This window comes from Suncus etruscus, chromosome 5, assembly GCF_024139225.1.
Source record: "Suncus etruscus isolate mSunEtr1 chromosome 5, mSunEtr1.pri.cur, whole genome shotgun sequence".
NCBI classification, from domain to species: domain Eukaryota; kingdom Metazoa; phylum Chordata; class Mammalia; order Eulipotyphla; family Soricidae; genus Suncus; species Suncus etruscus.
Window position 1 is genome coordinate 71,169,906 of NC_064852.1, and position 27,319 is coordinate 71,197,224.

General features: G+C 41.1%; 1 protein-coding gene across 1 annotated transcript in view; it reads right to left on the reverse strand.

Annotated features, from left to right (window-relative positions):
* Positions 1 to 3,417: 3,417 nt before the first annotated feature.
* ERCC3 (ERCC excision repair 3, TFIIH core complex helicase subunit) overlaps positions 3,418 to 27,319 on the reverse strand; it is a 38,720-nt gene continuing 14,818 nt past the window's right edge. Inside the window, exons 9-15 of the mRNA XM_049773106.1 lie at positions 20,221 to 20,405; positions 16,605 to 16,807; positions 12,691 to 12,787; positions 11,643 to 11,760; positions 10,305 to 10,423; positions 6,179 to 6,331; positions 3,418 to 4,029 (exon numbers count right to left, since the gene is read on the reverse strand). Of these exons, the coding sequence (XP_049629063.1) occupies positions 3,898 to 4,029; positions 6,179 to 6,331; positions 10,305 to 10,423; positions 11,643 to 11,760; positions 12,691 to 12,787; positions 16,605 to 16,807; positions 20,221 to 20,405 (1,007 nt within the window). The 3' untranslated portion in view covers positions 3,418 to 3,897. The remainder of the gene's footprint in view (positions 4,030 to 6,178; positions 6,332 to 10,304; positions 10,424 to 11,642; positions 11,761 to 12,690; positions 12,788 to 16,604; positions 16,808 to 20,220; positions 20,406 to 27,319) is intronic.

Here is a 27,319-nt window from a genome sequence, read left to right on the forward strand (position 1 = left end):
ATCACTGGACTAGAAACTGTTGTAGACATGATAATTTCCCCAATTCCCAGGCCCTTCATATATAAATATTTAATTTTAGATAGACTGATTTTGATGTGCAGTTTTATGAATCACTTGATAAGCACCAAGATTTCATAAACTACAATCAACAGTCAATATATCAGTTTTTTTGTCAAGAAAAAATTTCCTTTATGTTCCTTTGTACTAAACCCCCAGTAAATCTCTATAGCTTTTCTTTCCAAGATAGCATATAAATAGAATCATAGGATAAATCAACTTTGCACCAGGCTTATTACAATTAAGGGGCTGGAGCAATAGCACACAGTGTGCGTTTGACTTGCTTGTGGCTGACCTGGGATGGACCCAGGTTTAATCCCCGGCATCGCATATGGTTCCCTGAGCCTGCCAGGAATGATTTCTGAGGGTAGACCTAAAAGTAACCCCTGAGGCACAGTCAGGTGTGTCCCTTTAAAAATTAATTAATTAAAAGAAAAAAACAATTAAAGGCATTTTATAAGATTAATCCCTGTTTCATCGCTGTTAATTTGTTTTTATTGCTGAGTAATATTTCATTACAGGGATCTACTATAGCTTAGTTAGCATTCTGATCAATGAAGGACATGGGGTTGCTCTTGGCTCTGAATGATGAGTAAAGTTACTTTAAATACTCCTAACAGAGCTTTGTGTGAATACATAAATTTGTTATTTCTTTCTGTATTGTTATGGTGTTTCAATTACCTTTTTCATATCCTTTCTCAAACTGAGGTTAAAAGCCTCTAGAACTCCGCCCGTTTTCAGCTTATTTTATTTTTTTTATTTTTTATTTTGCTTTTCTTTCCTTCAAACAAAACCACATAACTCGAATTATCTAGCTCCGCCTCTCAAATAGAGGGGGAAACAAGAGAGGGTACCAGGACCAAACAGATATATGATCACTAATAGTGAGCTAGACAAAGAGGGGACCACCTACTCTAGCAGCCTGGGGGGATGATGGGGGGGTATGGTTGCAGGAAGGGAACGGGGATGGGGGTTGGACAAATTTGGTGATGGGTATTCCCCTGATTCAATGTTAATATGTACCTAAAATACTGTGAAAGATATGTAAGCCAATATGATCTAAATAAAAATTTAAAAAATAATAGTGTTAAACTTTAAAAAAAATGAGATTGAAAACACAAGAATCTTTATATCCTCAAAACTCATCTGCCCTATTTCATCCTAGACAACAGTTTGTCAGTTTATCATCTATAATGGGCTCCATGGTTTCCATCAAGGCATGGTCTACCTTCAAGACCCCAGAACATGATGTGCACATTCCAGTTTCCAACTCTCTGCCTCCTTCCTTGCTCCCCCAGTAATGTCTTTTCTCTGCCTTTTTGATTGTTCCTCTCAAAGATTAAGTTTCACTTCCGTAGGATTCCTTCTGGTCACCTCACCACAGAACTTTCTCTCTTACCACTTCGCATTTATTCGTCATCTACCACAAATGCCTGTGACATCTTCAAGTTAATCTCTGCCTTCCTCCATCACACCCTGTGGGGGTGATAGAGACAGCATCATTGTGATCTGCATTTTATAGATGTAGAAACTGTGGCTCTGAGACTAAGGGAAAAAGATGCTTTGTGATCACCTGTCATCATCAGCTCTCTGGGTCTCAGCAACATCTTATTGTTCACTTCTCTAGATTAAAAATGGAGTTCTGGCAGATGATCCTGGCTCAATCCCAAAACCATATATACTTCCCTACAAACAGCTACAGGGGTCACTCCTGAGCATAGAGCCAGAAATAGGACTTGGCACTACCAAGTGTGTGTCACCCCCTTCCCCCAATGAATTAGTCCCAAACTCCTTAAAACCTACCCAAGACTGAACTTTGGATGGCCCACAACCCTAAATATGTAGATGAGAGAATCACAGCACTAAATTTACCTTGTGCTCAACCCTTCCACTCTCACAGAATCAGGGGAAAGGAGAATCTTACTGAAGACTGGCTAATTAATTTGTCTAGGGCTGAATATGTAGAACAATTGCCTTGTAAGCCTGAGAATGCCAAGTTAGAACCCCAACACTATCCTACCTCATAGAAGCAATCCCAGTGATATATGAGAATATGGAGGTAATAATGGTTGTAACAAATTCAAGACATCTGAGTCCCAGTTCACTGGGCTGAGTGCTGCACAGGCCTCACTGAGGTCTCAGTGCTCTGGGACATTTCTGGGAATAGCACTGAGCATCTAGCTGTCTGTCAGCACCAACTGCTGGCTAGACTTAGCAGGGTGTGATACAAAAAAGATCAAACAAGATTAGAAGGATCGGGCCCGGAGAGATAGCACAGCGGGGCGTTTGCCTTGCAAGCAGCCAATCCAGGACCAAAGGTGGCTGGTTCGAATCCCGGTGTCCCATATGGTCCCCCGTGTCTGCCAGGAGCTATTTCTGAGCAGACAGCCAGGAGTAACCCCTGAGCACCGCCGGGTGTGGCCCAAAAACAAAACAAAACAAAACAAAAAGATTAGAAGGATCCTGGGAAAATGCATCAAAGAACTTCTTGCAATAAAGAACTACTGACAAAAGGGTCAGTTTTTTCTAGTATTGGTCTGTGACTGCCTCTCAATTTAGCAATGAAGGTGTGCTGGCAGCTAAGACAGAGGAAGCAGAATGCTGCAGTGAGCACAGAAAGTGGGCAGGGATTCCAAATTTAGTGGCCTTGTTTAGCAGTGGCTTTCAACACTCTGCAGGTATGAAAAATGCCGAGTTTTACAATGAGCTTCCTCCTCCAAATAACAAGTTCTTCTTTGCAGCCTATGCCTATGGATGTCTTTCACTGATGGAATCATCTTGTTTGCCTGACTTTTCCTTAATACCTTTTCTATCATACCAGAAACAGAAAAAGTCTAGAGACTATATATATATATATATATTTTTTTTTTTTTTTTTAAGCAAAAAGGTACAATAAAAAGCACCCAAGTGTGCAAAATTGATCCAAGAAGAGGAACCTAGTTTCCCTGTTTTCCTCATTTCCCACCTAGTTTCCCAAATGTAAAACCTGATTTTGGAGGAGAAACACGACTATTCTCTTAGAAAAGAGCAGCTGTCAGAGCAGGTGCACACTGGCTGCTGGACGTGCTGGGCCTCAAATGACCTAGATGGCCTATGCATGTGGGTGCCTGCCTAGAATCCACCTGCAGGGGACAGCAGCACAGCAAACTATTCAGATGCCTCCTTAATTCGATTGTCCCCCACTGGAGCCCCAAGATTCCAAAGCCTGCTACCACCTCAGCACTCAGTGCCAAGTCTCTTCTATCTTGGGGTGTGTTTCACCTATATTTCCCACAGAAAGGGCCTCATCTTACAATTCTGTGCCTCCTATAAAGTTGGGCCTTGACAAAGCATAAGTACAAATAGAAATGTGGAGGCTGGTTAAATGTTCCACTTTGTTTATTCAAGTGAAAAGTGACAGATACATATTATATATTACAAAATTTTAAAAAAAGAAAATGACATTCTTTGAGACTATGTCCTGCTCATGCTCAGGGATCACTCCTGGCAGTGCTTAGGGACTAGAAGTCGTCCGATTAGCTGCGTGCAAGGAACTGCCTTACTCATTGTTCTATCTCTCTGACACCAGCATTACAAATTTTTATATCCAGGAATGACTCACAAGTTTGAAAAGTGATCTGCAAAATACAAAAATACAGCCCGTTCATCTTTAAACCACAGATGGATCATGAAGACAAAAGCTATTAATGGATTTTCTCAACCCAGAGAACAGATACTGAGTCTAGACCAAACTGGTAAACAGTAGAGGAAAAAGCATGAGTATATATAAAGAAAATTTACAGAAAAATTCCTTTCCAGTGGTGGAGCCCAGCCTACTCTTCACTGGAGAGGCCTTGGGTTTCATTTCCTGAAGCGCTTGAAAAGTGGGTGCACGTGCTTCGTTGAAGCTTTGTTCCGTGATGAATGGTATTCCATGTACACTGTGTCATCAGCCCCCGACATGGAGCTCATTGTGCCAAAGCGTCGAGACACCTGCAGGGACCCAATCCACTGTTAGTCTCCAAGGGTAAAACATTCCTTTTATAATCATAATTAGTTCATAAAATATGTAAGTTTCATATGCTTTACTACTTAACATGTAACAGTTACTGACTAGTATTCAAATCCTCATAGTAATAATAAAAAAAAAAAAACTGTCATTCTTTATTGGGGCAATGGGCGTATGGGAGAATGACCCAGTACTGCTTGAAGGCTACCCTGACCAAACCCAGAAGGTGCTCAGGAGGTCCTGTGATGCTGGGGCTCAAACCCTAGTCCATGTATACCTTCCAAGAAGGTGCCTTCTGGGCTGTCTCCCTGGTTCTATAATCCTTATCATACAGAATAGAAAACTGAGGCAGAGAAAATAGCATCTACTCCAAGATCATATAGCTTTCAGAATGATAAATTCTGAGGCCAGGTGACCAGGTTTCAGAATCTTTGTTCCTTTTATTGTGGTGCTCACATAAAACTGTTGTAGACAAAAATTGCTTGTAGCACCAAGAACAAAAGAACTGCCAGGATTATGCATGACATTTGCAGGATATCCGGGACCTCAACATGGAACCATACACTCCTGCAAGACAGACACTCAAGTCTCTGCATTAATTCTCTGTACTCATATTTTGCTTTTATCATGGTATTCTATCTCACTTATTAACAATTTCTCAATAAAAATTTTAACTATTTTTTCAAAATCTCAGGAGAATCCATTTCTCACTGAGTGACCTAGACAAATTGTAACTGTGCCTTCTCATCACTTTAATGAACTTATGTGTAAAATCGGAATAATCTGCATTATATATTTCTATATATTATATATTTCTATATAAATAGAAATCATTCGAGTTCAGCCTCAGATGTAATTTGACCTCCACCAGCTTCAGTTCCCAAGGAAGTACAGAAAAGGGACTGAAGTAGGTTTTCTGGTCTAGAGTAATACTGTGAGGGGGGACTGAACAGATATTGGCCTAAGATGCAATAACTAAAAGGCAGGAAGGGTTCCAGTGATCAAAAGACTCAGACAAGATTCCATTTTGGGACAAATATCTTGAGCGAAGAGATGGCAACACTTCCTGCTAATGCTGCTTCCTTTCTTTTTCTCTTCTGGACATTGTTTATCTTTTGACTTTGTTACCAATTTCACTCCAATGGAACCCAACTAAACTGTATTTATCTCCTAGAAAGGGCCTAGTATGAACTGCCCATAACAACACTTTTAGTCATTATTCCATCTTATGCTGCTGGTGGCTGGGGAAGGACGTGACAATCTGTTAGCTGACCCCAGTGAACTAGAAGTTCCCACTGTTCCTACATCCTTGGAAGGTATCTGTTTGTCTTTCCAATTCCAGGAACTACTCTAAGGACAAACTAAGAAATGCTATTGAGAACCACGATATGGTACACAGGATTGAATCCAGTTAAAGCCTTTAAATGAACTTTCAAAATTTGGGGGCTGGAGTGATAGTACAGAGGGTAAGGCCAATTGCCTGGCATGTGTCCAACCCAGTTTTAATAACTGGCACTCCATTGGTCTCCCAAGCTCTCTCCCAGGAGTGAGCCTTGAGTGCAGGAAGAATCAGAAGTGAGGCCCAAACACACACACAGAGACACACACACACACATACACACACACAAACACAAAAACTCCACAAATCCTTAAAAATTTGGAGGGTGGGTTCAAAAAAACCACTTGTCTTTTGGCTACCTCAAAACAAGCTTCTTAATAAAGTACACCTGGTTATTAAAATTCCCACCTCTCAGTCTGGAACAGCTTATTTCCTCTGTCCTTCCTGCCCTTCTATGAAGGCTAAAGTCAGATTATTCTTGGGGTGCTCCCAGATTGCAATTCAAACTGGCACACAGTAAGCATTCAGTAAGTAGTTGCAAAACAAAATAAAAAGTGGATTGTTTTTAAATACTTAAGGTTGTAAAGAAAAGTTTAAATTAAGAGCTGATTCTCAGGCCCAGGCCTGAAGCGCCCCTATGCCAAGGTCCTTGTTTCCGGTGTGCTCAACTGCTCTTCTCTAGCGTACTGTGTTTCCTAAGCTCTTCAAAAGTACAAAGGTTCATAAACACAGACTCTGGGAATGTGAAACATGTGCCCTTTAGAACTGATTCTGGATCTGCACACATCACTCACCTGGCTAGATTTAGAGCCAAATTCTCCTGCCACCACCTCTTCTTCAGCATCCAAGTCTGTGGCTGCCAGGACTTTCTGTAACAGCTGCTGCTGATCTTCTTTTGTTGAAAAAGCTAACTCTTCCTCTTCCATTCCAGCAAGCTTTGTGATCACCTGCAAAGCCCAAATCAGAGTCTGGGTGTCATTTTCAGCTGCTCTCCCTTGATCCTATTCTGCCTTCTACTCCATACACTGGTTCCAGCTACTGCTTTCTCTTCAGGCTCAAATGAAATAGTTGCTGGTGCTCTTCTTTGGTACTCCAAAGACCATCTTTAGGCACCCATTTTATCAGAGAACATAACTAAGGACTCTAAGGCAAAAGATATTGAGAAAATCCCAAAGAAATTTGCTTCCCACACAAAGCAGTTAAAGGATCACTTCCAGATAGGAATCTTAGTGAATAAAAAAATCCAATCTCAACTGGTCAGCCACATGCAAAAAAGTGAACTCGAACCTCCATCTAACATCATGAACAGAGGTCAAATCCAAATGAATTAAAGACTTTGACATCAGACCAAGAACCATAAAGTATATAGAAGAAAATGTATGTAAAACACTACATGACATTGAGACTAAAGGCATCTTCAAGGAGGAAACACCACTGTCCAAACAAGTAGAAGCAGATATAAATAAATGGGACTACATTAAACTGAGAAGTTTCTGCACCTCAAAGGACATAGTGACTAGGACACAAAGGTCATCCACAGAATGGGAAAAACTATTCAGATACCTATCAGATAAGGGGCTAATATCTAAGATATACAAGGTACTGGCAGAACTTACAAGAAAAAAACATCTAACCCCATCAAAAAGTGAATAAACAAACATTTTCTCAAAGAAGAAATAGATGACCTAAAGGCACATGAAAAAATATTCCCATCACTAATCATCAGGGAGATGAAAATCAAAACAATTATGAGGTACCATCTCATGCCACAGAGACTGGCTCAAATCACAAAAACACAAGAACAATCAGTGCTGGCAGGGATGTGGAGAAAGAAATTCTTATTCACTGCTTGGAATGCTATGTAGTTTAGCCTTTCTGGTAAACAATATGGATATTCCTCAAAAAAAAACAAGAAATTGAACTCCTATATTATCCAGCAATACCACTCATAGGGATATACCCTAGGAACATAAAAACACAACACAAAAATGTCCTCTGCATACCTATGTTCACTGCAGTACTATTTACAATAGTCAGAATCTGGAAACAATCCAGATGCCTGACAATAGATGAGTGGCTAAAGAAACGTGGTACATCTACATAATGGGATACTATGCAGCTGTCAGGAAAAATGAAGTCATGAAATTTTCCTATACAAGGATGGACATGGAAACTATTATGCTGGGTGAAATAAGTCAGAGGAAGAAAGACAGATATAGAATAATTACACTCATTGTGGTATATAAGAAAAATAAAAGAGTATAGTAATAATACCCAGAGACAATAGAGATGAGGGCTGGAAGGATTGGCCCATGATATGAAGCTTACCAAAAGTAGGTGAGTGCAGTTAGAGAAATGACTACTTTATGGGGCCAGAGATATAGCATAGAGGTAAGGTGTTTTGCCTTGCATGCAGAAGGACGGTGTTTCGAATCTCAGCATCTCATATGGTCCCCTGAACTTGCCAGGAGCAATTTCTTAGTGTGCAGCAGGAGTAACCCCTGAGTGCTGTCAGGTGTGACCCCCCCCCACAAAAAAAAAAAAGAAAAGAAAAGAAATGATTATATTAACAACTATCATGTCAATGGTAGTGAGTGAGAGAAATAGAATGGCTGTCTTGAAGACAGGTGGGGAGGGGCGAAGAGATAGCTGGCATTGGTGGTGGAAAGTTTACACTGGTGAAGCGGGGTATACTTTTTATGACTGAAACCCAACTACAAACATATTTGTAACCATGGTTCTTTAGTAGAAATATTAAAAAAATAAATAAAAATAAATAAAAATGCTCAATCTGATAATTCTGTCATCTTGCACCAGGTAAGGAAAAGAACCAAAGGTGCAGAGGCATAGCCTGCTATCCTTCAGCCTGAGGGGGACATAGCTTCCAGTAGCATCCTAAATGAACAGAACAAATATAACATGACTTTCTCTGTAATGGAAAGATACAGTACAATGGACATTTTCACTTCTCTGGGGATCAATCCCTGTTGATGGTTTGGATTGATTATATAGAAAACTTTCTTTCCACTCTAACTAAAAACAATTCCTAAAAGTAAGAATGGTCTGAACACTCAGGTGGCCACAAGTCTGAGTATGGTTATGGGTCACTTGTGCCTTTCTGGTCACCATGACCTAGTCACAATGCCAGGATAGCAGAGGACTGACCACTGAAGGGGAGATGAGGAAGGCTAAGGCAGCTCTACCCGCACAGCTCTACTCACTCTACCTACACCTCCAAGGAGGTGCCTTGGCTTCCAAATCAAAGAACCCAGAGCATTTCATGATTTTTTGCTTCTCTTTCCCTTATAATTCTTGAAACAAACAAGCAAACAAACAAAGAGCTAGGGGCCAGAGAGATAGCATGGAGGTAGTGCGTTTGCCTTGCATGCAGAAGGTCGGTAGTTCGAATCCCGGCATCCCATATGGCCCCCTGAGCCTGCCAGGAGCGAATTCTGAGCATAAAGCCAGGAGTAACCCCTGAGCGCTGCTGGATGTGACCCAAAAACAAACAAAGAGCCAGGAGGTAATCAACATAGACATTTAGGGGAATGCAGGAAAAAGGAGGGGTTGATCACACTGAGAGGTATTAGGGGTCTGTGACTGGAGGTTTGTTTCTGGTGGTGCTCTGGAAATCCTATGGTGCTGTAGAGCAAACCAAGGCAATAACTTTAACCCTGGCACTATCTCTCCAATCCAGAACAAATAATTTTGATAGTTAAAAGATCATAATGCAAATCTTAAAAAAAAAAAAAAAATCCCTGGAGCTGCATAGATGGCAGGTATTGCACTCAGCTTGCATGAGGCTAACTCATGTACAATTCCCAGCACCCCATATAACCCTCCAAGCTTGCCATAAGTAGTTCCTGAACATAGAGCCATTAACATCCAAATACTGCTGGGTGTGCCACCCACAAAAACAAAACAAACAAACAAAAAAAAAACAGAAAAAATCTGATCCTAGCATGAGATCTCTAAAAAGTGTCATTACGTCTAGCTAAAGAGAAAAAGGCAGGCAATGCTACCTGTGTCAGGCTAGTAACAGTTACTCTCATTACATGTAAAAAGATATCACCTAAAGTACATGAAGAGGCAAAAACTACAGTATTACATATCCAGACCCAGGAGCCTCTATGTTCTAATGCTGCTCTATTAGTGGTCCACTAAAAACCCTTTAAACTACCTCCCAACACACATTTAGCAAAGACAGCAAATGTCCCAGACAATGACCCAGAAGTTACCTCAAATGTTTATAATTTCCCTGAGTTACTTAAATAAGTGATCTGTAACACAAGGAGAACTTTTATGTCTGTGAGGCTCACTGAGGTTCACCAACTAAGGACGAGTTCTAACCTGGAGATGGCACCCTCAAGAGAGTAAGCCTGGGGAACTCAAGCCAACACAGGAATGGTCACAGTTCCTTGGCATATCAGCACAATTTCCCACCAGCATCTGCTGACATAACAAGTCAACAAGGAGGCCAAATTGGTGGTACAGTGGGTAGGACACTTGCTTTGCATGTAGCTGACCCAAGTTTGAGTCCTAGTACCCATTAAGGTTCCCCAAGCCAGGCAGGAGTGATCCCTAAGCACAGATTCAGAAGTAAACCCTGAGCCCTGCTAGATGTGGTCTATAAACAAACAATAAAGTAGATTCCACATTTCTTGGCTCTCAAGGTTTCATTCTTTACCACTCATTGTGGAAAGTTGGGGACAGGAAATCTTGCAAGATATTTGCCCAAGTGTTCCATGCACCTCCCTCAGATCTCATGAAGAGATAAAAGGCTTCTGGTGCCCTAATGCTCTGTGGCTGCCTAAGCTTTGAGTCATACTACTGCTGCCAAGTGGCCCATACTTCTCATGGGGGCTAGGACACAACAGAAGCTTCAGTTTCACAGAGACCAAAGACCAAGATGATACGTACCTTAAAGCTGTAACCCTGATCTACCAAAAATCTCTGCCGCTTGGTTGAATAAGCCATCTCCTGTGTGTCCTGGGACACTAGTGAGTAGAAGAAGGCGTTGTACTCCTCTGCTACCATCCCTGGGTTAAAGCAGGAGAAAGGACAAGAAGTAAGAGTGCAGGAACTAAATATCCGAGTTTAAAAGCAAGTCAAGCAGTGGGCAAGTTATATACTCAGATCATCACTTAAGGTCTGCAGAATATGTAATTTTCATTAACTTGGATCTTATTAAAGTGAAAAACTTCTGTGCTTCAAAGGACATGATCAAAAAAGTAAATAAAAAATCCAAAAAATGGGAAATAACACATAAAGCTTGTTTGATAAAAGATTTGTATGTAGATCAAAAAACTTTTAAAACAACTCAAAAGTGGAATCAATCATAAGAACCCAATTTATGGGGCCGGGCAGTGGCACTGGAGGTAAGGTGCCTGCCTTGCCTGCGCTAGCCTAGGACGGACCGCGGTTTGATCCCCCGGCGTCCCATATGGTCCCCCAAGAAGCCAGGAGCAACTTCTGAGCGCATAGCCAGGAGTAACCCCTGAGCGTCACAGGGTGTGGCCCAAAAACAAAAAACAAAAAACAAAACAAAAAAAAAAGAACCCAATTTATAAAAGGCCAAAAAATCTGAAACTAGATATTTCTCGAAAACATAAAAATAATTTAGGAGCAAACTCATAAGAGCTCAATAGCTTTATTAATTGAGAACATGCAAATGAAAACCATGAACTAGGCACCCATTATAATGGCTTTAAAAAAAAGGCAGTTAATCACAGTTGCTATCATCCCTATGCTGGGAGTCTAAACTCTTTCCCTGAGGTTGACAAGTGGACACTACACTTTGCAAATCCTCCTTCACTGAAACCTTCAGCTGGAGCAGCACTGAAGGTTGTGAATGAGATTTCTGTCACTCTCTCTTACCTGTTGGGCTTCCTATACCCTGACTTGAGGCCCAGGAAATAGCCTCCAGTACTATGGTCTCCCTTCTAGGTCCACACCATTAGCACTGCTTCCTGGCTCTTCCTCCTACCTACTAACAAAGCTGCTCAGTTTGATATTGTGTGAATTCCAGGCAGCTGCCAGTGGAAAACACCCACATATTCACCTTCCAAGCATGAGAAACATTAAGGGCCAGGACATCTGTTCTTTGCTTTGGGGCTACCCCTTCCTCAGAGTAAGCTTCATCCAGGAGCACCAATACATCATCAGAAGACATCAGTAGCTTTGCCTTCTTCCCTTCTTCCTAACCTGTGATCTGAAAGGAGAAACCTCTCACAGCAGGGGAAAGGAGACCACACTCACCTTTTTTGGCTCGGAGCACTCGTCCCAGCCTCTGGGCCTCTTGCCGGCGGGATCCACCATGAGATGAAATCTGAATGAGAACGTTTGCTTCTGGGAGATCAAAAGACGTATCACCCACCTACAAGAATAGAGCTAATGAGTATGAGAAAATTTCCATCCATGGCACACAAAATGAAAAGATCAACTGGGCTCAAATTTAAATAAATTGACCCAAAAGTTATATACCCTTCACTGGAGGCCACAGGTGTGGTAACTCATGTGACACATGTAACCTGGCAGGGATCAGTGCCTACATTAGACTAGATTTTGATGCAAGGAAATCACCTGAGCCACTGAACCACTGAAGTGTCCAGCTACAAACATCATAGTTTGGTGCTCTGTGACATACCTATGATCACTTTATAAGTAAGTCTTCTTTTAGGTGCTGGAACTACTCAAATATTAGTTTACTGAGCTTCCATTCACTAGCACCAAGTATGCAGAACAGGACCAATAACCTCCAAGAGTCTCCAAACCCATTTAGAGATTTCAGACCAAGTACTTATTTATTCCACAAGGCGTCATTCTGCTGGCCTTTCTCACTGGTCATTCTCACAGGAGGTCAAAGTAGGATATTTCCCTCATATCTATTTAAAAAGTAAATAAATAAAACTCCTGTATCCCTAAAACATGTGGAGAAAAACCTTAAGTAAGCCAAGAGACTAACTGCTAATTAATTTGGGTTTTGATTCACATTTGACAGTGCTTAAGATGAAATTCAGGTGTACTGCTTATAAAACATGGGCTCAGCCTTTGAGCTATAGTCTCAGCCCAGCCCCACCAGGCTAACAGATTCTTTGGCTTATCTTTGATACATGAAGACCCCCTCAACTGCTTGTCACACCCTTATACAATATTCCTGTACTTCTAGACACAGGACAGTGAGACTAGAACTTGATTCACTGTATTCTTTCAACAAAAACTAATTCACTGGTCAGATCATCCAGGATCCTGTAACTCCAATCCTGGAGCTTGCTGGGGTCTCATCACCACCCATAGTCACACAGACCTTGGATATGAAGATGGTATTGATCTTGGGATTGTGCTTGAAATTCTGGAGAATCTGCATCCTCTCTCCCTGGGATGTAGGGCCATAGATATAGGGTCTAGAGAAAAAAAGAAGTCGAGTTAGTCACACCACAAACCACTCCTAACATATCTTGGAGGCATGTCAGAAGGTAAGGGAGTTCCTGCAGAGTTTCTTTCCCCTAGGATGTTGTCAGGTAAGAAAACTACTAGAAGATCCAGAGAAAAGGGCTGCTACTGGTTCTCCAGCCCTCTCCACCTGATCTCTGATTCCTGGTCCATTCTCCCTGAGAGTTCAGGTAATCACTCCCTTCAAGATTTTTCTTTTTTCTCTCTCATTCTGGAGTGTGCTTTTCTCTGCTTTTATGTTTCTCACTGTAAGTTTTACATCCATATAAGTATCCACTGGATTTCATGAAGCCCAGGACAATGGTAAAGAAATGTGCTGTGATTTAGAAACATGTAAACAACTATGTCTAAAGACACCAGCATGCTCCAAAAAGAAGAAGAAAAGAGCCCCCCCTTCAGCCTTTTCTCCATGGGCCTTCTACAACATCACATTAGGATACAACCCTTTTTGTTTACCAATTTCAGTGGCACCTTTCACCTTACCACCTTTCACCTTTCAGTGGCACACAGCAATGCCACTTTCTGTCATTCTTGGCAAGATGTGGTGACCAGTTTCCAAAGGTGAGTACAAACAATGATAATGAGACAACAAGAACAGCAGGAACAACTACCAGGGATGGAGGAGCCTAGTCAGACTCTAAGCCAGGAACATCATTGAAAAGTAATCCATCTGTTCCTGCACCACTGTCCTTGACAAGTTTAAAACGTAGGTTTCATGATCCAGTATGTACAGAAAAAATAGCCCGGTGACTGAAGAGACTAGCCCAGAGAAGACATTAGCTGTCCCAATGCATTTGCTTAAGGCTAGAAGGCATATTTCTAGGGGCCGAAGCCGTAGCCATGGTATAGTGGGTAAGGCAATATTCTTGCATGCAGCAGACCCAGGTTTGATCCCTGTCATCTCATACGGTCCCCAGAGCAGCACCAGGAGTTAATTCCTGAATGAAGAGTAACTCCCAGCATCAGTAGGTATGGCTCAAAAACAAACAAACAAACAAAGGCATTTCTTTCAGTGCTTCACAGCATATTTTCCACCTTACTAACTCTGCATTAAAGACCGGTAATGTGCCCTAAAAAGCACACCCCAGTCTGAGGAAGCTAAGCAGGACAGCTGAACAGGCTGATGGCCTCTGTCATCATGTATGAAGTGCCATATTTGAGTGTCCAGTCCAGTGTACCATACAAATTTAACTGCTTTCCCTGTGGAAAAGCTATGGAAACTCAATCCTCTTCCCCCTACCAGATGTTTTTAGATGTTTCTTTTCTTCTCCCATTCAACAAAATCACTCGCATAATGATGTGTTTCTGGTAGTTTCTCCCATAAAGGGAATTAAAAAGTGTAATCTTCCTTCACAAAGAAAACCTAACACTTGAGGAACATCTACCAAAGAGGCCATACACAAGAATCCTTTGAGGAAGATGTGGTATCTCTATTTGACAGAAAAGCAAAAAATTCAGAGAGACAGATAATGTTCCTTTTCTGACATAGTTAAGCAGAGCCAGGACTCAAATCTAGTGTGCCTGACTTCAAAGCTGTCCTGACTTTCATCTTAACACAAGTAATAACAGAAAAAGCCCTTCCTGCGAAGTATTTATTAATTAATTTATTTATCTTGGTTTTTGGGCCACACCCAGAGGTGCTCAGGGGTTACTCCTGGGTATCTGTTCAGAAATAGCTCCTGGTAGGCAGGGGGACCATATGGGATGCTGGGATTTGAAGCAACTACCTTAGGTCCTGGATCGGCTGCTTGCAAGGAAAAGGGCGCTGTGCTATCTATCTCTCCAGCCCCTGCAAAGTATTAACACCATTCCTTTCTCAGTAAGGCTCAGAGGCGACCAGCCAATAGTTTGTGCCAAGCTACAGAATAAGGTAATGTTATAGACCCACATAATAATTTTAAAGCAAGAAAACAAGACAGAAATGTTTAAACATTTTAAGTACAAAAAGAGAAAAAGAACAGTAAGTAATCATTTCAACCACCATTCCAGCATCTGTGAGAACATAACTCACAGCTCTACCCTATACTGGCAAATAACTAACCAGGTCAATACTCAGAAGGCTACAAGGAGCTAGGATGATAGCACAGTGGGCAGGGTGTTTGCCTTGCACACGGCTGACTCAGGTTCAATACCAGCATCCCATATGGTCCCCTGAGCCTGCCATGAGTGACTCCTGAATGTAGAGCCAGAAGTTAACCCTGAGCATAGGTTTGACCCAAACCCTGCTCCCCACAAAAAAATGGCTACAAGGGACAAGCCTTAAGTGTTCATGTGTTTCAAATGTAGGTGTCAGGGAGAAGGGTTCTTTAAAGGAAGAAATAGGGGGTCAGAGTGATAGCACCGAAGGTAAGGCATTTGCCTTGTACACAGTTGGGGTTTGATCCCCAGCATCCCATATAGTCCCCAAGCCTGCCAGAAGTAATTCCTGAGCACTGCCAGGTATGGCTCCAAAATAAAAAAAGGGGGGAGAAAGAGATGGGAAAAATTTGTAAGATACTAGAAAAGGGGAAGGGAAAGGGTGAAATGATAAGGGAAAAAAAAGATGTGAAGTACAGCACGACTGTCTGGCTGAACTCTTTGAAAAACCCACAAAAGAAAAGAAAAAAGAAAGTAACAGCAGAACAGAGAAGTGAGTCACTCTACAGAAGCAGCAAAGCAGATGGATGCAGTCATGATGAGTGAGTCTCATAGAATACAACAGAAGTCCAAGTTGGCAGAAGGGAAAGCCAATATAAAACAAGCCAATTTTTCAGAAGGGCTCTAGAAATAGTCACCTGTTGCAGTGCAAGCGGGTGACAGCAGACAGAAGACTGAGTTTGTGTAAGAATCAGTGTCAGAACTCATCTGTAGCAGCCAGTCATGCCTCCTCCTCCCATCTGGCAGAAAACTGGAAGCTTATCTAGATGCTAAACAAGGAGGGTCTGCAAAGGGGACCTCAGGCAGAGTGGAAGGCAGAGGTGAGATTGAAGGTAAAGAATAAGGGAATCCTGAAGCAGAGCACAGTACACTAGATAGGACCTTTCACACTTTCCATGCTGTTAACCTGAGTTTGATTCCTGGCATCCCATATAGTTCCCCAAGTACTACCAGAAATGATCCCTGAGCACAGTGCAAGGGGTAAAACCTGAGAGCCACCAGGTATGCCCCCCCAAAATAAAAACCAAGAAAAAAGAATAACTTGGAATGTGGAGAGATAGTACAGCAGGTAAAGCACTTGCACTGCATGTTCCAACCCAGGTTCAATTCCCCAGTGTCCCATATGGTCCCAAACATTGCCAGAGTACTTCCCGAGAATAATAGAACCATGAGTTAGTAACCCTGAAATATTGTTGGATGTGACTCAAAAACCAAATACAAAAAAAAAAAAAAAATGCCCTTCTTTCTCCCCTGCCACCTGCATGAGAATAAAAGTTCCAACCCAAGACAATAAACAAGATTCCAGCCCAAAACAAATAACGACATTTGGCAATCTCTTAACAACAGGCAGGACCTTGCCCAATCATGCTGTGATCTAGTCCAGAGGTCAACAAACTCATACCCACGTGCCCACATCCGAAATGTGTCCCACCACAGCAACATAACTAACTACCTGGGTCCACGGAGACCAGGCTCCCTTCTCTATATGCTCCAACTATTCACCTGGTCTCATTTGGTTCCTGAGATTGAAGCACAAAGCCAAAAATCTAGAGCCTAAAGCCCCAGCAAGTTGAGAAATGTCTTCTATACTCTCAAGAGAAGATAAGCTACAACTCCTAATTTTCCACTTACTTGTTCAGCCGAACGGCATATTCCTTCAAGGCGAAGACATTATCAGCAAAGACAATAATCTTATCATTCCTCCTTTCATGAAACTTGATCAGAAACTGGCAAGCTCTGAATTTATTGGGGTTCATGGTGTACAGCAAGATTCGTTTCTTGGTTTTAATTGCCACATATTCCCGATAAAACTCAGGAGACATTGGGCACCAAACCTGTGATACAATAAAAATCAGGGGTCAGTGTGTGAGTTCAAAGAACACAATTGAAAACTGGTTGTGTATATGCATGTGTTTTTGTGTGTGGCCACACTTGGGTTAAGCTCATGGCTTACTCCTGGTCTGTACTCAGGGAAACCACTATAGGGTACTGGAAATTAAAACCAATCAGTCACAAATAAGGCAAGAGCCTAACCCACTGTACCACATCACTGGCTCTGACACAACTGGAAACTTCTAAAGACCATTCCATTAACTAAATTTTTAAAAATTGAATTATATGTTAATATGTCATATGTAAATTATACATTAGTAAAACTGTGAACTCAAGTGCACACAATACAAAACCTGAAATACAAATTCCCCTGAGGGGAGCCCTAATACTGCTCTGGCACCAACATGCTCCATGGTAGGTTCATATGACACCCTGATGATGAGAAAACAACAACTCGATCTAGGGGCAGGTTGCCCTACCTTACCACCTAACAGTGAGATAAAATCAGAAGATGCTCCTTCTAAGATTTGTGCAAAAACCAAGATCTCTAATTACAGAAAAATGACTATGATAACTGAGACTGAGCAGAACTTTTTCTGGGACTAGAAAGAAAGACTGTACCCTAGGATTTGTCCTAGGATCTGTGCAAAAACCAAAATCTCTAATTACAGAAAACCGACTTTGACAACCACATTGAACAAAACTTCTCCTGGGACCATAAAGAAATACCTTGGAGTAGGACAACTAGCATGCCCGGAACCTGTAGTGGGTGAGTCTTATCACAGTATGCTTCATGGGTGGAGGCACCCTGTATCTTTTTATCTTTTAGGCCAAAAAAATTTCCTTTCCAATTTCCCCAACATTTATTGTGCCTATGAAAAAAAAAATCTTGCCACACCTGCCCCCACCTTTTTGTTTTTCTTTGGTTTCTGGATCACACCCAGCAGCGCTCAGGGGTTACTCCTGGCTCTGTGCTCAGAAATCGCCCCTGACAGGCTCAGGGGACCATATGGGATGCCAGCAATCAAACCAGGGTCTGTCCTGTGTTGGCTGCAAGCAAGGCAAATGCTCTTCCACTCTGCTATTACTCCAGCCCCTTTCTTTTAATTTTATTTATATCTTCTAAACAGAGGCTCCTGCCTTTTACATAGTACCTTAGAACTTAAATCATTTTGCTCTGCCTCATATTTCTATATCTTTCTACAAATAGAGAAAAGAAAAAAGTTGGATGGGGTTCAGGGGGCTAGGTGGTCTCAACATTGAGTCAGATCTAAATACCCAAGCCATAGTCAATGCCAATAGAATCAAGAGACCCAAACTATAACAAGCTAAACACAAAATGGACCTGTTACACTAGTAGTTTAGGGAGCCAAGCGGGGAGGTATGGGATGCATGCCGGGAACTATGGTGGAGAGAGGTCAACACTGGTGGTGGGAATGGCCCTAATTCACTGTCACTATATGCCTGAAATACAATGGTGAAAGACTTCTAATTTACAATGGTCTCAATAAAATTAAACAAACAAACAAACTATGGTTCAAATTTAGGAAAAGATAAAATAGATAAATAGCAGCCTAGGGCTAGGAGATGTAGAGAGTCATTAAAAATGTGTCATACAATCTTCGCAACAGTAAAGTATTCTAAAACCAAACTTACCTGCACAACTATTTACATTTATTAAAATAACAGAACACAAGCTATACTTCACTAAAATTGCTAGGTTTTTTTGGGGGGGGATGTTGAGTGAGAAGAAGGGTTGGCTTTATTTGACCACTCTTGGCAATAGGGGGCTTTGAGAACCATATATGGTATTCGGGATTGAAATAAAGCTGATCACATACAAGGCAAGTAACAACCTTAGCAACCAAAATGTAATAGAAATATTGAAAGTTTTATTTTACTGCTGTATAATACTTCACTGTCATAGCAATTGTAGTATCTTATCAAATTATAGTATATTGGAATATTGTAGAGCAATTAAGACAAATAACTATGGCTCTAGGCATAAAATAATGCATAATACATAGAATGTGTAAACACAGAAACCATGTAAGATCATATATAACCTGATCTATTTACATACATATAGAAAAGAAAAAAGAAAACCAATGCTGAACAACTATATGTTCAGGGACATACATACAAGGAACAAATCACAAAGAGAAATGTGAAAATGGTGCACTGAAACTGCATGACAGTAGACTACCTGGCAGGGGCAGGAAAAGGGTTCTGAAGCTGGCTTCTGAGCTGTCATATTAAAAAGTGATAGGGCCGGAGTGATAGCACAGTAGTAGGACATTTGCCTTGCACACAGTCAACCCAAGACAGACTAAGGTTCAAACCCCAGTATTCCTTGGAGTGACTTTTGAGTGCAGACCCAGGAGTAACCACTGAGCACCACTGGGTGTGACCCCCCCCCAAAAAAAGTGAGATTTGTCATTTAAAAAGGGGGGAGAGAGAGAGGCAAGAAAAGTAGGAGGAAGGAAGGAAGAGAGAGAGAGGAGAGGAGAAAAAGATAGAAGTAAAATATCTCCCTGAGACAGGTGGGGATGGAGAGATGGGAGAGAAACTAGTAGTTGGTTGAGACATTGGTGGTGGGAAATGTACACTGGTGAAGGGTGGTGTACATTGTATGACTGAAACTTTTATAAGCACAATGCTTAAAAAAGTAATAATAGTAATAAAGAAAAAAAAAAAGAAATATAAGTAGAGAAGAGAAAAGCACTGTCAACTGAGCATATCTACAGATACCTCCCATTCCCCCTTCCCTGCACAGGATCCTCCCAGCCTTCCAGAGGTCATCCCACTCTAGCCATGGAAAGACAGTTATTTGAAGGTGCTAAAATTTTTGGTTGTTCCTTCCTTTGAACATGTATTTTTACATATTTCTATTAAAAAAAAAACACCTAGGGAGAATGCAGTGCTCAGGGGCTGCTCTCACCGGAGCTCAGGGGACCATGTGGTGACAGGGCCTGAAACAAGGCCTCAGGTATACAACTCATATACACTGGTCCAATAACCTTTGGCTCTGAACATGTATTTTTCACATAGACCTACATAGGTAGTATTCATTATAGCACAGGAATGGGAAGAAATTATTTTAAATACAATGTTCAAGGGCACAAGTGTCCTCTGGGGTATCATCAACTTTGCTGCTGGAAATGGTCTGGAAGGTGTACAGGAACAGGCTAATGCGCTCACTGCCACAGGGGAGGGACAGCAGCCTGTCTATATGTAACCAACACTACTTACTGATTGGGCCCAGCTTGGCCCATGAAATGGTCAGAGCACTGACCACCACCCAGGGTAGCACCAGTCAGCTCAGATTCTTGCAAGAGTGCCTACCCTCCCCCCCAGGATTTAATCTGCCCATTTCCCCTTCACCCTTCAAAACTGTGTGGGAAGAGACAACTACCTCAGCACACTGGACCTTGGCGATGTAGCCATTGTTCTGCAATTCCATCCAGTTGGCTTCATAGAGCTTGGGCCCGATCAGAAAATTTAAGTCAACGATTTTGTCATCTTCCCGAACAAGGGTAGCAGTCAAACCCAGCTTGCAATGGGCCTGCACAATGGTGAGCACTCGTCGGAACATCTTGGCTGCAAAAACAGTCAGCAGGTTCATACATTTTTAAATGCTTTAGTATAGCCCTGCAACTTAATAGTGGCCTGCAATATGACAAAGGCAAAGTGGTATATTTCTGGCACACAGGATGACTAGGCAACCTAATCACTTTAACTGTTTCTAAGAACTAGTCAGTTTAGACTTGTTCAAAAAGATGCAAAGGAGATTAAGGGGGCAAAAGATTTTAAAGCAGCTTTGCAGCCAAATCCCTGTCTATTTATTTATTCTTCATTTTTCTTCATTTCCACCTAGCACCTGACCTCCCTGAGGAGACAGAGATGCCCTTCTAACATTCTGACTAGTTCCATTCTCATCAGCTAGCAATATCCTCAGTCTTCCTTTCTATCAGACTTAACATTCTTTCTACTTTATCAAATTAAATAAGCACAAAAAGGGTATGAGATAAAGTTAATACATTTGAGTCGTGTTTATCTTACAATACAATTAAGGGTAAAATGTTTCAGAAATAGAAACAGTAATCAGAGGGAAGAGAAGTGATCCTGGACCAAAATAAAAATGAAAAACATCAGAGCAGTGAAAATACAGAGGGCAATCTAACACCAAGTAACTGTACAATTCCCATGGAGCTCCACATAATTGAATCCTAACATGGTGTGTAAATACAAAGAGAAAACAAACAATTTGGAGCCTGCCTGGGCCTCTGAAGCATTCTAACAAGGTTTCCTTGAGGCATCTACCCTCTAATTCGGTCTTCTGGCTCAACTGTGTCATGTCTGATCAGATTCTAAACAGGTACACATTTATGGAACCATCTAGACATGACTTGGGTGTTCCTATTTAGAATCCACAAAATTCTCCAGTTCCTCCCGTATGTTCCAGTTCTATTCCTTGAGGAACCATGACTGAATGTAATGTATGTTTCCTTTATGACTCTCAGATCACAGGAATCACAGTACACACATTTTGTGTTACATGGGTCACTAGACATTATGTTGTGGCTGTTATCTTGTATGCTAACCAATGCCAACTTCAATAATACTTGCCAAAATAATGAAACTGGCATGGTGTCTGACATGCAGTAAACATCTAATATACTATAATAAAAAAGTAATATACATAGTATATACATAGTATAATATAATATAATTAATATAACATATTATATATAATATTTCATAATATATTATAATAATATAATATATAATATATTATATGATTTTTGATAAAGGAGCAAGAAATCCTAAATGGAGCAAAAAAAGCCTCCTCAACAAGTGGTGTTGGCAAAACTGGCTAGCCACTTGCAAAAAACTGAACTTAGACCCCCAGTTAACATCATGTACGAAGGTAAAATCCAAATGGATTAAAGACCTCAATATCAGACCCAAAATCATAAGATATATAGAACAACACATAGGCAAAACACTCCAGGACAGTGAGACTACAGGCATCTTCAAGGAGGAAACTGCACTCTCCAAACAAGAGAAAGCAGAGAATAACGGATGGGAATATATTACCATATTTTCCGGCGTATAAGATGACCCCCTAATTTTGCAGTTAAAACGTAGGTTTAGGCCTATATTCGCTGTATCAGACAGAACGTTCCTGTGCTGCATGTGCACCTGTGCTCATGTACCTCAGTGAGCCAATCCCAACAAGCAAAGGTTCAAAGGTTATACTGTAATAGACTTCCTCTCTGACTCTGGCCAATCTGAGCAGGCTTTTTTATAGTGTAGATTTGGGTACAGAACATTGTCTAATTTGCATGCATAAAAAGCCGAGCCTGGAGAGATAGCACAGCGGTGTTTGCCTTGCAAGCAGCCGATCCAGGACCTAAGGTGGTTGGTTCGAATCCCGGTGTCCCATATGGTCCCCCGTGCCTGCCAGGAGCTATTTCTGAGCAGACAGCCAGGAGTAACCCCTGAGCACTGCCGGGTGTGGCCCAAAACACCAAAAAAAAAAAAAAAGAAAAAGAAAAAGAAAAAGAAAAAAGCCTGCTTGGATTGGCTGAGTTAGAGAGGTGGTCCGAGCAGCCTTGCAGTGATTGGTGCAGGATTGAGTTGGAAAATTCATTTTGTGGCAATATTCAGACAATTTTCATTTAGCGGCATATTGAAACATTTTTCAGGATATACTTGGAGTATAAGACAACCCCCGATATTCGGTTGACTTTGTTTCAAAAGTCGTCTTATATGCAGGAAAATACAGTAAGCTGAGAAGCTTCTGCACCTCAAAGGAAATAGCACCCAGGATACAAGAGCCACCCACTGAGTGGGAGAAACTGTTCACCCAATACCCATCAGATAAGGGGCTAATCTCCAAAATATACAAGGCACTGACAGAAATTTACAAGAAAAAAATATCTAATCCCATCAAAAAATGAGGAGAAGAAATGGACAGACACTTTGACAAAGAAGAAATACAAATGGCCAAAAGACACATAAAAAAATGCTCCACATCACTAATCATCAGGGAGATACAAATCAAAACAACTATGAGGTACCACCTCACACCACAGAGATTGGCACACATCACAAAGAATGAGAACAAGCAGTGTTGGCGGGGATGTGGAGAGAAAGGGACTCTTATCCACTGCTGGTGGGAATGCCGTCTAGTTCAACCTTTATGGAAAGCGATATGGAGATTCCACCAAAAACTGGAAATCGAGCTCCCATACAATCCAGCTATACCACTCCTAAGAATATACCCTAGGAACACAAACATACAATACAAAAAATCCCTTCCTTACACCTATATTCATTGCAGCACTATTTACCATAGCAAGACTCTGAAAACAGCCAAGATACCCTTCAACAGATGAATGGCTAAAGAAACTGTGGTACATATACACAATGGAATATTATGCAGCTGTCAGGAGAGATGAAGTCATAAAATTTTCCTATACATGGATGTACATGGAATCTGAGTGAAATAAGTCAGAGAGAGAGAGAGAAATGCAGAATGGTCTCCTGGATTAAACAAATTAGTTTGCGTGGAGCCTAGAGTTGGTCTTATGCCAGGAAACTTCAGGGGTAGGGTCTCCTTGTATTTAGGCCAAAGCTTTTCCATTCCACGTCCCTCATATTTTGGTGGGCCTATGCAAACAATAATTGCCACTCTAGCACCGTTTTTACTGTGCTCCTTTGACTCTAATCCTTAAGAGAAACAAACCACTCAAACTTTTGAGGTTAACTTTAATATACATGTGCATGGAAATGTAAAAAAGTACTTTGCCTTCAATGTTTAAGGAGTTACATAAGTGTTATGTCTTTAGATTGCTTTGTGTACTGCTAAGATATATTATGTACTACAATCTGGGGACTTGAGGGACAAAGCAATTGTACATAGGTTCTGTTTTATTTTTCTTAATGTTCTTTGGCTGAAAGTTCAAAGTTAAGATATCAGCAATAGGACTACTGCTGTTTATGGGTGATTGTCCTTCCACTGTAACTTTACCTTGTCCTCTTTCTTTGCATCTTCGTTCTCATAATTAAAAATAAAAAATTAATTAAAAAAACATAGAATGGTCTCACTCATCTATGGTTTTTAAGAAAAATGAAAGATATTCTTGCAATAATAATTTTCAGACACAAAAGAGAAAAGAGCTGGAAGTTCCAGCTCACCTCAGGAAGCTCACCACAAAGAGTGATAAGTTTAGTTAGAGAAATAACCACATTTTGAACTGTCCTAATAATGAGAATGTATGAGGGAAATGGAAAGCCTGTCTAGAGTACAGGCGGGGGTTGGGTGGGGAGGAGGGAGATTTGGGACATTGGTGATGGGAATGTTGCACTGGTGATGGGTGGTGTTCTTTACATGACTGAAACCCAAACACAATCATGTATGTAATCAAGGTGTTTAAAAAATAAAAAGTAATATGCATATTATTATATATATTACATGTAATATATTATAATATTAATATATTATATATTATAATATACATCTAATATACATAAGTAATGTAATAAAAAGTACTGTATTAGTGACTTAATAAGATATATAAGATCTGTAAAAGCACAGAAATTCTTATGTTGAGATAAACCTAAAATATCATTCTTCCTAACTCAACATGGTAGATATTCAATAGTCAATAGTTGGTAGAAAGTCCTTGTTTGATTTGTGTTCTCTGGATGAGTCAGCAGGCATGGTTAAGCGATGAAGATTTTAAGTACTGAACTCAAAAACCTTTAGAGTTAGCTAACATCAATCACTACCTAAACAAAGACAAACTGATCCAGCAATCCAAAGCAAGACAGAACTCAGATACATACAGCAAGCATAAGTGTGCAGTATACATCTAGATCCTCTTCACCTAATAATAAATCCCAAGCGTAGTTACCACCTTCCCAAACTTCAGACCTGTTTCAAGAGCTTTATCACCAAATACTAATATATACTGGGACAGAAAGTCCTAAGCCTTTCCAAGCTCCAAAAACAGCCTCCAATGAAACCACTGCAAAGCAACTCCAGTCATTTATAGAAAATGAATCTCTGGGCCGGGAAGGTGGCGCTAGAGATAAGGTGTCTGCCTTGTAAGCACTACCAAGGAACGGACCGCGGTTCGATCCCCCGGCGTCCCATATGGTCCCCCCAAGCCAGGGGCGATTTCTGAGCACATAGCCAGGAGTAACCCCTGAGCGTCAAACGGGTGTGGCCCAAAAACAAAAAAACAAACAAACAAAAAAAAAGAAAATGAATCTCTGTCAATTTCTGGTCCACTCAGATCCAGCACTTATATTTTCTTTCTTTCTTTTTTTTTTTATAATTTTTAATATAATTTTAATTTTAATCATAGTGGCTTACATATTGTTGACAATATTTTAGGTAAATATTTACATAAAATCAGGGGGGATTCCCATCACCAAATTGTCCTCCCTACACCTCCGTTTTTGTCCTATCTCTCGTATCCTCTTCCCTCACCCCCAGGGCTGCTAGAATATGTGGTCCCCTATGTACCTATCCTACTACATAGTAGTCTTGCACCTGATTGGTCTAGGTGCCTCTCTTATTTCCCCCTCTAATTGGGAGGCAGGACTAGCTAGTTCAATTTGCGTGGTTTTGTCTTTCTTTCTTTTTTATAATATTAGTTCTTAATATTTCAAGTCTCTTGTTGGGATTCTGCAAACTAACCCATGACACTGCTTCCAACCCTGTGTATTCTTCAGTATATTTCACGTAATGGTCAGGGTAATATCTTTACAGTGTACATCAGAGCATATCACCTTCTATTCACATTCCTCATATGGGATGCATGCTGGGAATGAAGGGGGAGAGGGAGGACAACATTGGTGGTGGGAATGCCCAATTCAATGTCACTATATATCTAAAATTTTACTGTGAATAATTTGTAATACACTTTGGTCAAAATAAAAATACTTATTAAAAAAATTTCTCAGTGTACAAGCCAAAACGTCCTTATCATACTTGCAGAGTCCTATAGGATTTGGCACTCACTCTACCTGGCCTGTCCCTCTGACCTCAGCATTCACTGCTCTTCTCTAGAGCCGGGCCATGTGGCTATGGTCACATGCCAAACATCTTCCTGACTCAAAACTGGGGCCTTGTTCCTTCAACTTGATGGCCTGTGATCCCCATCTGGCTTGCTGTAAACATCTCTAAGACCTTCAGACATCAAGAGGTGCTGCAGGAGCTCTGGTTGCACAGAAAAAAAAAACAAACCAAGAGGCAAAGGAATTTGGATATTTTGAGAATTGTACCATATTTTCCGGTGTATAAGATGACGGGGCATATAAGACGACCCCCTAATTTTGCAGTTAAAACATAGGTTTAGGCCTGCCTATATTCGCTATACAGACAGAATGTTCCTATGCTGCATGTGCTGCATGTATTCCTGTGTTCATGTACCACAGTGAGCCAATCACAACAAGCAAAGGTTCAAAGGTTATCTGTAATAGACTTCCTCTCTGACTCTGGACAATCTGAGCAGGTTTTTTACAGTGTAGATTCGGGTACAGAATGTTGTCCAATTTGCATGCATAAAAAGCCTACTTGAACTGGCTGAGTTAGACAGGCAGTCCAAGGAACTTTTGCAGTGATTGGTGTTGGATCGATTTGGAAAATTCGTTTTGTGGCAATATTCAGACAATTTTCGTTTAGCGGTATATTGAAACATTTTTCCGATATACTACGCATATAAGACGACGCCCAATTTTCGGTTGACTTTTTTTTTGTTGTTTCAAAAGTTGTCTTATACGCCAGAAAATATGGTAAGTGAAAAGGAGTGCTTCAGATTTTATTTCATTCAGAGTTCTCTCAACACTTCTTCATTTTATTGGTCCCTCTCTAATTTGTTTGATCCAGAAAGGTTTGCCTGGATATCATTTGGCAACAGAAGGAATATGCCTTCTACACAACAGAACAATAGAACTTTAAAAAAAAAAAAAATGCCTGCTCTTTCCTTCCTAGGAGCCGGGAGTCTCTAGCAGCATGGGGTTCGGCAGGCCTCCGTCATGCCAGAGGCTTTCTTAAACAGGCCTTGGGGGGGCGGGGGTTGAGGGACTTGGGTAACCCCAGCACCCCTCTACCGCCTTGCTCCAGATATCCAAAGCTTTCCCGTGCCACATGCCTGGGTAAGCCAGCGAGGTGGGTCCCTTGGTGGAGCTTGAAGGTACCCTAGGCTTTCCCCCATTCCCCATTCGGCTCCTTAGGGAGGGTCCGGGTGGGGCTCTAAACTTCTGGCCTCCCAGCTTCTTGACGCAGTCACTGGTAATCTCTTTCTAGTCTATATTTTCAAAATCAATATACATTAATAGTACTATCACTGAATTATGTTTTTATGTATGCAGAATGTCCATTTTGTACTCTGCCCTTTTGCACACCGCTACTAAAGATCATTTTTCTCTTTAACTCTCTTAACCCCTATCATCATTACTCCTCATTTACCCTTTTTAACTTAAGTAATGTAGAG